Source organism: Diabrotica undecimpunctata, chromosome 3 (assembly GCF_040954645.1).
Source record: "Diabrotica undecimpunctata isolate CICGRU chromosome 3, icDiaUnde3, whole genome shotgun sequence".
NCBI lineage: Eukaryota > Metazoa > Arthropoda > Insecta > Coleoptera > Chrysomelidae > Diabrotica > Diabrotica undecimpunctata.
Genome location: NC_092805.1, coordinates 42,110,071 through 42,125,538, shown reverse-complemented (window position 1 = coordinate 42,125,538; position 15,468 = coordinate 42,110,071). Strand labels below are relative to the sequence as shown.

The following is a 15,468-nucleotide window of genomic DNA, read 5'->3' as shown; positions in this document are numbered from 1 at the left end:
CATAATATACTCTAAGATTTTCATATGTATCCAAAAGAATATATTCATCCATTATACATTATAGCCACCACGTAGCCCAGAATTTAATCCGATTGATTTTAGTGTATGGGGCATTTTAAAACAACGTGTCTATAAGAATCCCATAAACATTCGCAACCAACTATGGGAAGAAATAAATACTGCAGCAGTTTCTTTAGAACCAATGATGCTATTTAATATGAGACGATCTTTTATGGAATATATTGACAAATGAATTAAAGAAAATGGTGGACATATCGAACACTTACTTTGACAAAAAGTTATGTTATTTAGTTTAACTATTTCTTAATTTGGTTGGTAAATAAAATGTTTTGATTATGGCTTTAATTTAATATAAAAAGTAAAATGTTTGATATAAAATCCTATTATTTTGTTATTTTGTCAAATCCTATTATTCATAATCCGTTGGTATATTTATTTATATTTATTTTATTTAATATTTCGTTAAATATTAACTTTAGTTAAAGGTATTTTGTACCAAAATTCAGAAGTATTGATGTTTTTGTCTATTTTTCTTTCGTTGCCTGGAGTAATTGCGTTAAATCAGAATTATGCAGCTGATTTGTAAAATGCGATTATCTCGAAAACTGTTGAGTTTTGAAGTTATTGACTAGTATACTTTTTTTGTTAAAATAATTTCTCATATTTAAAAGTATCCAGTTGTAAATTTTTGTACATATATGTTTACAAATATGAAAGTTATAGAGAAAAATATAATTTTAAATTTGCACTTTAACACCCTGTATCTTTCGTACTATCAAAATTTTATTAAAGCAATTTTACTTAAATCGTAATATTTTAAAGTGTAAAATCTATCATTTCTTTTTGTACAATTACTTAAGGACCACAATGTATACACTCACTGGCACGAAAACCGGAGTTCTCCTTTGCATACCTATGATCAAATGAGCAATGTCCCGTTAAAAAATAAGTTCCCATTCTTCTAAAAGGACTTTTTGTAAATGATTTAAGGTTAAAGTCGAGTCAGGAACACGACTTCGTATTCTTCCTCCAAACATGTCCCAAACATATTCGATTGGGTTTGAGTCTGAACTCAATTCTGAGCAATCCATCACAAGAATTATTAGTTCATCTAAAAACTGTAGAGTGATTAAAGTGTAGAGTAAAAAAAAGGGAGAGTGTATAGTGAGTGAAGCTTGGAATTATCATGCATCGGAACAAAGTCATTTCCAACAAAACCAGCATAAAGCACAACAATATCTTAGAGAATTTTATCAATCTATCTGGCAGCTGTTATAGAGCATCTCGGAACGATGGACAATTCTGTACATGCCGCTAGAGAAATTCTAGCCCACACCATTATTGAGCCCTCTTGATAGCCTACCCTAGAATAAGGTATTTTGCCATACGCTGATCTGGTATTCGTCATACTCGCTAACGGCCATCTGGAGATCTCAGGGCAAACCTGAACTCATCAGTAAATAAAACGTGCCTCCAATAATTATTTACTGTCAAATAAGTATGGTTTCTGGCAAACTGAAGCCGCTCAACTCGATGGCATTTGGGAAGTTGTAAACCCGTTGCAGGTCTGCGACTGTCAAACCTATCAAATATGTCAACTTATTAAACCATCTCTGTCTGGGTCGTCCTTTCCTTTTTTTTTATTTTAGTTTAGAAAACAAAGTATCAATTTTTGTACAGTACAACAACAAAGTATTTTGTTGTTCTTCTCTTCTTCACACTACAAACTAACAATAATAGTTTTTGGATTCATCTTCCTTGAAATATGTAAAGACAGACCACTTTATAAAAATACCGCGTACCGTGTTCTAAGAATATTTAACAGTTTTGGCGATAAACAGCATTGTTTAAGTTCTATTACGCTTTAAACCCTCACTAATGAATGTTCCCTTAAACAAGGGTTGAGTCATCATACAAGTTTCTATTTACTGTTAATATTAGTAATTTCTACTGAATTCCAGAGTTCATTTAAAAATAGGCTATCGTATACTTTATATATCAATAAATAAAATATGCAATTCCTTACGATATACATAATGTTCTATTATTTAAGTTATTGCAATTAAAAGCTTACTGGTTATCTTCTATATCTGAAATTTGCATCTTTTATGTACTTTTGTTCTGGTATTTATTTTTTGTTTTAGGGTTTAGGACCGTTACTTCTTTCTGTATTGATGACTGCATTGACTCGATGGTTACCATCAATATTTTATTCATTGCTCATTTTTTTTACAGTTATGTATATTTGGAATAGTTTTGGTAACTGAGCAAATAACTTGTCATACATATATTATTTTATTAATACTCTCTTATAGAAAACAAAATCGTTTCTAACTTTTTCTTTTGTAGTGTATTTTGTATATATTTTGTACATGTATTGTTTTCCTGGCCTTTCTATGTAAGAAGTTTTTTAAAATATGTTTTCCATTATGTTGAAATTTTAATTATACCTTTTTTCCTAGTACCAAAGCAAAGAATTTAGGTACAGTTCCATCACTGGTAAATAAATTAGAAGTCTTAAGCTGATAACATGTTTGAATACCAGCCATATATAAAATCATAATGATAATGAAAGCATTTATTTCATCAAAATCTGTGGGCTGGCAATCTCTTTCTCTCTGAAAAACTTTTTGCATAAGCTCTAATTTCTGGTTCGTGTATTTTACTGTCTTTAATTACGGTATTTGGAAAAACAATTTCCAATAATCTAAAATTGCTTTTAAATCTTTAGCGGCCAACCTAACCCCATGTAGCTTGGTTATTATGTTAGCTTGTGATGTTGTCTCTCTATTTACATTTAGTTTGTGTTTGCAATACTCTAGTCTGTTTTTTCCAACAAATATCGATTCGGCAGATATTTGGATAGAAACGGACTGACATTCTTGTTCATCTCCACTTTTATTACACTACCCATCGTTTATTTCAACTTCCACAGTATCAAGAGCATCGTCAATATTGTCGTCAGAGTCTACGGGCACTTCCTGATCGGATGGAATTTCTTTGTCTTGCTTGAGTAGCTGGGCCTCATCTTGTTTATCCATCTAGGCAAATAACCACAAAGAACTTCTTGCAGAAAATTATAGATATCTGAGTACAAAAAGACTTAGCCACAATACTGGAAAATTATACTTAAACATTTAAACGTTTTCAGTCGCCTTGCGTCGTTAGATTTTATCTAACAGAAAAGAAGACATACTTGCTCGGGCTTTAGATTAATATTACAAAAGTTAATTGTACTCATATTAAGTTACGCTTTTCGGTACCCTTGGACATGTGCATTACTACACTTTTTCTAGATGCACTTACGAGTGGAAATCTACGATTGCCATTCGTAAAATTAGGTTCCCATGAATTTTAAAAATAGAAATCTTTATTTTTGTTCTTCAATTATCAAACATTTTTCAGCTATCAAGCAATTTGGCCAAAATTTGAGATTGAGAGATGAATTTACTCGAGTTTTGAGAAATCAAGTAGCCTCTTTCTTGACTTCACTATCGGTACTAAAGCGTAAGATACTTAAGTGTTTCTTTAAATTTTGTGAATAAGTCATAATCACTTGGTGCTAGTTCCAAACTGTAGAAGGGGGGATGGGACACAACGGACCGGCCAAAATCTCTCAGTAGTTGTTCAGTTTGATGTGAGTCATGAGGTCGAGCGTTGTCATGAAGAAGCCTCACACCACTGGAGATAAATCGTGGTGTAAGAAGTCTCAGGAATACGCAAAGCAAGATCGTTAATGGTAAATCTCTGATCTTAAAGCAATAGTCGTTTAACTATTTTGACAATTTTGCCTGAAACTGAATGCTTTGCACTCCGCCTCCTATCATGAATTTCTGTTCGGCCTTCACAGAATTCTCTACACCATTTGCGAACATATTGAACAGATATGGACTTTTACCCATATACTTCGATTAACTGACGAAGAATGTCAATAGGTCAAATACAAAGCTTCAGATGCTTCATCTTCAAAGACTGGTAGGCCGGCACTTAGCAATGTTAACGGTGGACCGAGACAGGAGAGTTGATGCGTAAGGCAGTGCTGCCAGATTTCTCTTTTTACGTCGCATTCTTTCTCAGGGCCATTCAATAGGAAATCCCTTTTGTCTAAAAATGACACTAGTGTGTAACTAAATTTTTCATGAAGTTATCCGGGAAAAGGATAAAATGTTGGATATTTTATAACAGTGCGACGGATCCAAGGTTAAAATCCACAATAAAAATAAAATTCCTGTAGTTGGCTATATATCCTAAATTACAAAAGTTTTATTTGAAAATCTTAATTAATTAAAAGTATCTAATTAAAAAGACCTTTTTGGGCTACATCACAGGACGTTTTTGAAATAACAAGTCCATATTTAGTTCATTTACCAGGTGTACGTAAGTCAAGCCACTAAATATGTCGGCACAAATTCTTAAAATTATACAAAACTTGTTACTTATTATATCTTCGTTAATAAATTGTTGTGATGTTAAAGTTATTAACAACTTAGTATATCTGTTAAAAATTTTAACATTGCCCCAACTTTTTAACAAATATATAATAAATAACAAATTCTGTACCATTTTAAGAGTTTCTACCCATATATTTAGTGGCTTTACTCATGTATACCTGGTAAATGCACCGATGAAGGACTTGTTAGTCCAAAAAAGTTCTGTGATGAAGCTCGATAGGGTCTTTTTAATTATAATCAATTTATAAAATATTTTTAAATAAAAATTCTTTTTTACATTTGGTCTTTAGATTTAATATTAATTTTAAAGAATTATTTGTTTATATTAGATATTATATATGGCTACTATTTTCCGTAAAAACCCAATTATAATATTAAATTTGGTATATAGTCTAAGTAATATGCAATATAAATTTCAATTCTCAAATCTCAATAATTCCGAAATAAAAGTACTAGACATAATAAGAGATATAAGATATTTTACTCATTTTATTGTTACTCCTAGATCCCAATGTGCAAAGAGATACTTCTCAACGATTTTCAACAGTCTATTTGATTACTTTAGGTCAGCGGATAAATTGAATTCGAGTTTCTGTTCCATACAAAACAAATAAACGCAAACATCTTTCAAATGAAATTCTAAGAGACCTTTCGTAAATTTTGTTCTTATATTACACTTAAAAACTTTCTTTGTACCCCTACACTTTCTGTATTATTTAATATTATATATATATATATATATATATATATATATATATATATATATATATATATATATATATATACTTTGAGACTCCTTGGGAAAACAGCTGAAAGAATAGGCTAAGTGTACTCTTTATTTCTTTATTATTCCAATATTTTGTCGATAGTCATCGACATCATCAGGGATAAGCTACAAATAGTTTTACATGTAAAATTGACAGTGTATTTAAACTAATTTGATGTTACTTACGATTTGAGATTGACGCCGTAAAGAAAGCTAGTCAAAGTTATAAAAATTTTTGTACAAAATTGTATAAGTTTTCGTACAAAAAACATGTATTGTAAATTTACAAAAAACTGGTACAAAGACAAAACACAAGAGTTTCTTTTATGTATCGGACAGAAAGTCCTCTCTAGAGAGTTTTACATCGTTTTTATTTAATTCATAACCTGAACTTTATATCATGTAATATGGACAATGTCGTTAATTTGCTGGTTTGAAGACACTAACCTCTAAAATCTTCTTCTCTCTTTGATGGTCGAAGTAAAGTGGAGATTTTAGTGGCCCTTACCTTCATTGGATGTCTATAACTGTATTTGATTAAAAGCTCAGGTTGGAGCTATTTAAAAAACAATTGAAATTGTTAAAGTGATTGAAGATCACTTTAACAAGAGGTTGATAATTAGATCTTGGTTAATTCCAAGACCTAGTTATTATGTAAAGGTTAAAGAATAGTATAGAATAATGTATTGTTTTTTCTTAAGAGTCTATTGTTAAACTATATGATACTATGGTAATATAATAATTCTATTCTAAAATGGAATCTATTGAATTATTGAATTTCATATGCTGTTTGTCAACTGTTAGAAGGAAGGAGTAGATTTCACTAAGGTGGTGGATGTCTGTTTTTTTATTTATGTTGTTCTCTGTTTGTGCTATACAAGCCACTTCTGTGTCTTCTAATTGGTTTCCCTTTCTAGAAACTCTACTGAATCAAAGTCCATCTGATGTCCTTCATTTACTACATGAAGCGCTAATGAGCAACGGTCCTGATGCAGTCGGCAGTTGTTTTTGTGTGAAATTATGCGATTTTTTAAATGCCTTTCTGTGTGACCTACGTATTTTTTATTGCAGTTTTTGCATGGAATGCTGAAGCCTACATGTGACATTTGCTCCTTAGGTGTTTTGTCTTTTACTTTTGTGTAAAGGCTTTTTATTGAAAATACCGTTTTATTAGCAATTTTGAAATTATAAAAATAATAAAGTAGAGAAATAATAAGATAGAGAAATCATTGTGTATTCTGTAATTGGTTCATTGGTTATAATCTGTGTAACATTTTCACCTGTTTCTCGGATGTTGGTGTCAATTTGCTCGGCACCAACTACTCCTCCCTGGACATTTGTATTGATGCTGTTTAATTCATCTACCATACTCTGAGGAAGGAATGAAGGGGTGTCATAAAGCATTTTCTTAACTAAATCAGTGGCGTAAGAGTTGTCTGTAAAAAGGTTGTGCAAAAGTTTGAGATTCTTTTCGTTGATTTATCAACTCTGAAACCAGCCTGGTATTTTCCTACTATCTGTTTTGCATATGGTGCCATACGGTGACATAGTACTGTAAGAAATATTTATAGGCTGCATTTAAAAGCGTAATTCCTCTGTGATTAGAGCATTCAAATATATCACCTTTTTGTGTGTATGGTGCAAAGTATTTCATATTTTAATAATTATAGAGGGATTTCTGTGTCCATATTTCTTTTATAAGCTGCTGTAATGCCATTATGGTATCATGGCCACCTTCTTTATATAGTTCAGCTGAAAAATTATCTATTCCAGGTGATTTGTTTCTGGCTAGTTTTTTTTAATATCTTGATAATTGTAGCATTTGCTCTAGCCATTTTGACTTAAAGGGAGGTAAGATTGATTGCGAATTGAGACTGATTATACGTTCTTATTTGATTATATACAACTAAGATAATTTTTATTTTGAGTTTTCTGAATTATTATTAGTTTAAAGCTTAAATATTAAATAAACAAAAAAAAAACGTTAAAAAAATGTGTTTTTACTTTGATTCCACATTTTGCTGGATTCAGCTGTGTTCAGGCCTATCTTGCAAAAATCCAGCTGGACTGAAAATGCTGCGGGATTGCAATCCTTATCAACAGCGTTTTCAAATTTCTCACTTCGCTCACTAAATACTACAATCATGTTCCAAGGTACGTAACAAAGTCCTTAAGGAACTTTCAAAATATTGTAATTTGAATTTTTATATATCTTTTGGGTGAGCTCCAAAAATTATAATAACTTTATCTATTATTTTTACCTACACTTCTATTGTAGCATTTGTAAATTCCTTGATACATATTGAAATCCCCTCGTATACATATTAAAACAAGAAGTAATTTTTTGAATTCCTCTTCGCGTCGCCGTGTAGATATAAACACATTTTAAGCGTTTGTTTATATTTCACAGATGCGTTTTTCCTTGATATTTTCTTTGATCGAAGTCGCTTTTAGCATATTTTGCGTTCCCCTTTCCGTCTAAGTGTTGTGTTAATAACAAGTTAAGCGAATGATTTTTAAGAATTAGCTCACTCTCGCTGAGGCGTTGTCAGAGACAACTGCTTTCAGCATTTAGTCCGAATTTTCTTCTTTTTATTGTTTCTTTGTTATGGAAAATAAGTAGCAGTGTGAAGTTAATTGTAAAGTTCAATGTGTGCAGTCTAATTCTACCTGTTCCTGTTTTTTAAAATACCCAGTCCAAAGTTTGTGTTCCAAACTTTCATCCTCAAGTTTGTATTTGTCATAAGAAGCCGTCTCAGAGCATCTTTCACAGTTTAGAGATGAATTTGACCGTGTGGCAGAGAAGGTAACCCCAGAAATCTTTTAAAGCGCAATTTAGTGCATTCAAGGTAACTCTTTTTGTGTTTAAATTTTAAAGTACAAATAGACGTTTTTAATAATAATAATTGCTTTCAGGGCGTGGCCATAGCTGTCATAATTATTCTCAGTTTTAAATTTAATGTTGACATATGCCAGCTTGTTTTATTATTTTTGACATTAATTTGTTGTGTTTTTTTAAAGAAAGTTAACGTCTCTATGAATAGTTTTATTTTAAAGATAATTCTTTATTTGTAACAATTTTTTGTAAGTTTTGTAGCATCTTGCACTTTTGTAGCACGTGTCTTTGTTTTTTTGGTGTTTATCTCTGTAACTATCTATATAGTAATTTGTCCCATTTATGTTTGTAACTGTTTGTGGTGAGACAACAATAAATGCTTGATTTATTTCTCTAAACCATTTTTTTTATTTATTTAGAAAAAAAGTTTATATCCCCTTTTTGTGTTTCATTTAAAGAGATATATTTTGCATTTCTAATAATTATTTCAATAGTTACAACTAGTTGTTGCAATCGTTATAATTTGTCACCTCAAACCGGTGTCCTTATTCTAAATAGCTAGAGGTCCTTCCTGTTGGTTTTTTTTTGTCCATTTGTTCCAGGAGATTCATGTAAGTACCCCTTTGTTTCATTTTTGTAGTTGCCTCAATCCAATCCCCCTGTGCCATTCAACTTATCCACGACCCAGCTACTCCAAATAAACCCTGAGTGCCGTTCGCATAAGTTTGGTTTATTTTGCTTGCCCTATCTCCACCCCCAGTAACTTCTGTCCCAATTTTCAACCCCTTATAGTAATACCCTATGTGGTAGGCAAAATAGTTCGTTACACTATTATTCTTTTATTAATTCTTCTTTTATTCTATTTTGTTATTTTATTATTCCACAATATTCCATGTTGCTGTCATGTGGCTGATCTTGCTTGGCCCATCTTGTAATGTATTTCTTCGTAATTCCCTTCGAGCCTCCTCCTGAAGCCAAATTGTGTATTGCATATTTTCATCAAGTTTTTTGTCTACTCGTGCTTAGATAATGTAAAAGGTAAGAAAAGCTTTCAGAGCGTGACTGATTCTTCTATGATAGGAGCATTGATTTGCGTTCGTCTTGCGAATCGGAATGAACATTGACAGTAGCTAATATTTCGATATTTGTCGGTTTATGTAGATTTTATTGAAGAGGGTGGTCAAAAGTTCTTTTTGATCTGTGTCAAATAGTTTAAGAACTTCTTCCTGTATCTGGTCTGGTCCAGCAGCTTTGTAATTTCTTAGTCTTTCGATAGCTGACTTAATTTCTATCTGTTAAATAGTGAGTCCTTCCTCACCGCTTAGTGTCATCGTAGTTTTGATGTTTTTATATCCAAATAGTTGGTTTATATATTATTTTTATCTTATATATCTTATAGTTTCTTATCTTATCTTATCTTATAGTTTTTTATTAGTTTCAATAATAATTTCGTGGTCTGGGTCCAAAACTGATCCTTTGTACTTGGTATCTAGAGAGATAATAAGCTGCCATTTAAGCAGAGCAAATGGCAACAGATATAATTTAAGTGATCATAGCTATTATTACTAATAGTAAAAAAAACATTTGACTTATCTGGAACTTATTTCCGTATATTTTACTTATCAAGAAACTTTAGGATTTTTAAACCAAACATAAATATTTTTATCCTTTTTGGTGAATATTTTCACTCAAGAAAAAGAAAAGTTAACTTACCTATAAAAAATAAAGCTTCTACGAAGACGTCGAGGACCACAGATGGTCTTTCGGTTTCGAAACTAGCGTTATAGGGCACAACTACAGCTACATAAAACGTAGCCATTAATATTAGCCAGTCCCAGGCACTTTTAAACATGCCATAATGAGAGATTATAAATCTGCTCTTCTTCACCGAAGCTGTTTTATATTCCGGAAGGGGCGCCGGTGTCGAGCTTAACAAGTTCTGAAAAAGAAAACATGATTAAATATACTTGTTTTATATAAATATATAATATAAATGATTGATGAATTTTTATTACGTGAATGGTTATTTCGGAAACGTTCCTGCATATGATGACTCGTTCCCGAAATGGCTATTGTGTTCTCGGAATGATAATTATCGTTTTTAAGGACGATTCATTTACATATTTATTAAATTTCTTTTATTATTTCGTTGGTTTTTCATTACAGGATAATGAAGACTCTTCATAAAAAAAATAAACGAAATACTCGAAAAAAGTTTAAAAAAGATAGTGCAGCTTATTCGCACCAAGGGCAAATGCTAGAAAAAGAAAGTTTTTGGATAAGATGACTAAAGAACAGAAAGAAACAAAATGGGCTAAGGAAACAAAGTAAAGAAAATTAATGATATGACCGAACGAGAAAAGCGAAATCAGAAACAAGATTTGAGAAAAGCATAAAAAAATACATAGAAAAGAAAAAATGTTCAGCAAATCTAATAAGTAATACGCCGCCCACAATCAAATGACGACTTAGTCGCAGCCACTCCAGTTAGAAGACAAGTAGGCAGAAAAGATAGGGCGAAAGCATACCGAAAAATAAAAAAGCAGGAAGAAATGATTGTTCAAAAGAAGCGGAAAATTCAATCTCTGACCAAAAAACTACAAAGGAAAGAAGCCACAATGGAACGTGTTCCAAGTATCGTCAGGTTAGTTGATGCTTTAATTAAAGATAATCACGTTCCTCCTGCAGTACGCAAGCAACTTGCCATTGGGAGAAGTCTTTCATAAATGTATCAGTGGAACCACTTTGCGGAAATACAAAATGCTACATACGGCCAAGAAGATGTCAGCAGCTAGACTAAAAGAAAGAAACTATAAATCAATTTTGAAGACTGATGTCAAATTGTTTTAAAGCAAGAAGTTCGCAAAAAAAGTAATTGATTTCTTCGAACAAGATGATGAAAGTCGAATGTGTCCCTCTAAGAGAGACTATGTAAAATATAGTGGCATTAAAAAATAAACACGAGTGCTTTTACACACAATTAAAAACCTTGTGTCAAAATTTGTAAACGAAATTTGTAATATTAAGTCTCACGACTGCATGAATGGTTTATGTGAATAATTCAAAACTCCCGAGTTTGAATTAGGCGATCATAGAGATTCTTTTACATATTTTATGTGGAGGTCCGTTCAAGAAGAGAAAATTATAAGAGATGTGAAGAAGACTTTTAACATAACAAAAGAGTTCTCATTTTCAGAAAAATTGAAAATTGCTTTATTTGAAGATATTTCGCCTATACAGAAACACGGTGGCATCTATGGCATCTATGGTTGCAATAAACTGAAAAAGAACTAAAAAAAATTTACATGAAAATAAGGTGATGATACAAATAAATGTTTCAGAAAACTATACTACGAAGTAGGCAAATGAAAAACAGTCGACACACTTTGCTGAGAAACAAATATCTAAGAAAATTCATACAGGCGTATATTATTTGTGAAGCGGTAAAAATAATTTGAAATCAAAATCTTTTGTAGTAAGTGATAATTTAGATCATCAAGCACATGCCATATGGGCTCATACGAAACCAATATTAACAACAATTTTGGAAAACAAAGAAATTGACACACTTCATATTTACTCTGACGGACCAACATCGCAATACTGGAACCGTACAAATATAACTCTTTGATTTATTATCTTTGATAATGATTTTCAACAAGTGACCAAATCTACTTGGATTTTTAGTGAGCTTGGGCATGGTAGAGGCCCTCTGAATAGTGTAAAATTTAAAAAAAAAAACAGCTGACAGACATGGTGTCTTGATGGGTGATGATATTAGAACAGCCTCAGAATTCTAAGATTTGTTTAAAACCACTGTTATCGAAGTAAAGGTGATCCTAGAAGACGACATGATTAAAGAAATGAGCCGTGTACCAAATTCCTTGGATGCCATTCCAGGCATAATGAACATCACAAAAGTGCAATAGCAAGAGGGGTTAGACGTTTCAAAACAGTTATATCGAGACGAACATATTCATAAACAGCTAAAACTATCGAAGTTTTCTAGCCTGTGTAACCTAAGTGCAGTTGAAAATGAGAATGTTTTTATGCCTTCAATCGAATTTCCTATTGATGAAGAACCCATGATAACAGATAACTACTTAGGTTGTAAAACGAGAGTAAGCATTTATAAATCTATATACAACATATCTTCTTCAGACGATAAAGATTTAATGGCAATATCTCGTCAGCAGGCTAAAGATAAACAGGTTAATCTTGAAGCAAGTACATCTTATGGAAAGAAAATATAATACACCCAAATCTTGTATCCCCAGGAACATTCTTGCCTGATGAAGTTCCTATTGCGAAGCCAAATATTTTTTTCAGATATGTCGCTACCTGTCAGACGTGTGTCGATGAAGATGATGGGGAAATATTAGTAATCTTTTTGAGATCTTCTTCTTCTTCTTCCTACTTTATAAATAGGCAAAATGCCTGTTTTACTTCGGTTTTTAGCCTCAATTGACGTTGTCTGACCATCTTTTCCTCGGTCGTCCCAATGATCTTCTTCCATTTGGCGATTTGTCTCTTGCTATTCGTACTATTCTATCTTCTGTCATTCTTCCGATGTGCTTCCTCACTTCTTACTCTGTCTCTTAGAGTTTGGTTTGTTATTTTTCGTAAGACTTTCATTTCTGTTGTTTCCAGTAGTCTTTGTGTTTTCGCCGTATCTGCTCTTGTTTCCGCTGTGTACGTCATTATCGGTCTTATTGTTGATTTATATATCCTGGTTTTCGTTTCCGTTGTGAGGTATTTGTTTCTCCAGATTGTGTTGTTGAGACATCCTGCTGCTCTGTTTGCCATGTTCACTTGTTTTTGTACTTCTTCTTCCACTTTTCCGTAGCTTGACAGTTTTATTCCCAAGTATTCAGTTTCCATCACTTGTTGGATTATTTTGTTATTTACGACTAGTTTACATCGTCTCGGTTCTGCTGATATCACTATCGCTTTAGTTTTCTTTGTTGAGATCTCCATGTTGTATATGAGCGCCGTATCTTCGAATTCTTTAATTAATCTTTGTAGGTCATCTTCATTTTCGGCTGTTATTATGGCGTCGTCGGCGTAGCATATTATCCTTATTTTCTTTTTTCCCATTCTATATCCTCTTCTTTTTTTAACTTTCTTTATGATTTCATCCATTATCAGATTAAATATTAATGGGCTCAGCGAATCTCCTTGTCTAATGCCAGTTTCATATTTGATAGGTTGTGATAGTTTTCCTTTACATCTTACCATAGCTATGTTATCTTTATATATATATATATATATATATATATATATATATATATATATATATATATATATATATTCTCAATGGTTTTTACTAAAGATCTGTGCTTTTTGAGATCTGTGCGTTACAATATCCAAAAATTTAAATTTTCCAAATTTTCAAGTCGTTCCATACCTACATAAAACTCATTTTGTACAACCGACTCATTTCTTACACTGTGTATACTGCAAACATTGATTTATCTGCAGTTTTGTAGGTTCGAGCTATAAAGGCGACTTCGTTTTAAAAATATTTAATAGATGATCCATTAGGAGTATAAAGCTCTAAGTCTTCTCTTTTGATTCGACGGAGAGAAAAACAGAAATTTCCACTTCAGAATCCATTAAAAGTTGCGTCTCGATGAACGATCATGAATAAGTAGACGACGAGTGACGGCAGGAGGTTACACGACCCTTTTCAGTAATAGTGTCAACAAGACGAAACGAAACGTAAGTCGTTGTTTTGAAATTTTAGGACAGGACTGGGATACTAACGAATACCACATATTTAAATAAATAATTTGTTGTAAAAAATTGATGTTAAATAAAACATAATATACCTAATAAATTAAATAAGAGTTTATACATATTTAAGAAAAAACCTAATTAATTTAATCAATAATATCATTGTAGGTGTATCGTTATTTATTGTTCCTTAGGTTTCTTCATCTTGATTTCAAGCAAAGTTATCAAGCAGCTTTATTTAAAAAAAAATATATAACAAGATGTTGTGTTAAATACATTTTTATTTTAAAAAATGTCTTGTTGTTGTCTTGTCTCTGAAACGCATTTCACAAGACAGTACTAAATTTAAAAGAAAACAAGGTATGTCGCACAATACATCCAGACAATGCGGCCTAAGAGGGCAGTTAAATCATCATCTAAGATAATATATACAGTGCATTCATAAAGTGTGGAAACGGTCTACTATCTCAATAATTTTATTGTTTTTAGAATTTTTTTAATTGCCGTATTGCCAGATTCCAGTAAGAGCCTAAGAAGGTATCCACTGAATTCTGACAGGCATCGTTGGGGGAAATATTTTTTGGACATCTACGTCACGGAACACGACACACTGGCATCTTTCGGTCGAGTAGAATACTGGGACATAAAACTCCAGGGTAGTGCCGGATTAACCGTGTTCTGTCTAAAACCGTCAAACCGTTCCACCGTTCCAAAAAGGTGGTCTTGACACTCAATGAACAACTACAATAAAAAAATTTATAAATAACCATACCTATTACGGTAAATCATAAAATGTTTCAGACGTTAGGCCATAAACTAATAAATAATATTAACCATGAATTTCAGATCCACGGCTCAATTTCCTCTTCTGTCCTTCTGCTCTTGTTTCTTTATTATTCCAGAAATCAGACAGTGTACTTCTCTCCATTCTTTCTCTCCTCTCAATATTATGTTTACAACGTTTCTTTCTTCCAGCCCGAAACCCATTCGCCTCCCGAAATCTCCCCTCTCATTTGCCCATCTCCATAGATATCGATTATTCGATTTTGTTTCCATCCAAATTTCCAAACATGCGCGACTATTTAAATTCTTACGTGACATTTTTGAAACAAAACACACTAATTTTGTTCTAAAAATACAGATTTTATTAAACAGGTAAAAATATAAAACAAGAGGTATACACTTTAAAATTCGCAATAATAAAGTACAAAAAATGTCAACACCGCAACTGTCAAATAAGTGTTCCAAATGCCAAAATATTACCTTCGTTCGATTACAGTTACAGTGTGTTCCGAACAAATGTTCTTCATAAAATCGCTTTATAATGTATTTATACAAATTAAATGAAACATAATATTGTGTATTTCTTTAAGTTAGCATTAATAGAAATCTTTAAATATTATTTCTACGCACATATAATAAAATATGTCTAGCGGCTGTAATGCCAGTATACTCGGCAAAGTGATTCTAAAAAAGAACACACCTACCGCCTAAATATTTCGTGTTGGTATCATGTGACCTCATGGCTAAGACGCGAATGACGTGCAACGATAAGTAAATTAGATGAAGTATACGAACTTACTTAGAAATTTGATGTCTTGACAACCTACATGATTTTTGGCAATATACTGAGTACAGTCGTTACTACTTTATTTTGT

The 15,468-nt window shown here is 32.1% G+C and overlaps 1 protein-coding gene across 4 annotated transcripts in view; it reads right to left on the bottom strand.

The window, feature by feature from the left end:
• Elk (Eag-like K[+] channel) overlaps positions 1–15,468 on the bottom strand; it is a 1,090,653-nt gene that overhangs the window by 331,069 nt on the left and 744,116 nt on the right. For all 4 annotated transcript variants that reach the window (XM_072525784.1, XM_072525786.1, XM_072525788.1 and 1 more), the window contains one exon: positions 9,788–10,013. In XM_072525784.1, the coding sequence (XP_072381885.1) occupies positions 9,788–10,013 (226 nt within the window). The remainder of the gene's footprint in view (positions 1–9,787; positions 10,014–15,468) is intronic.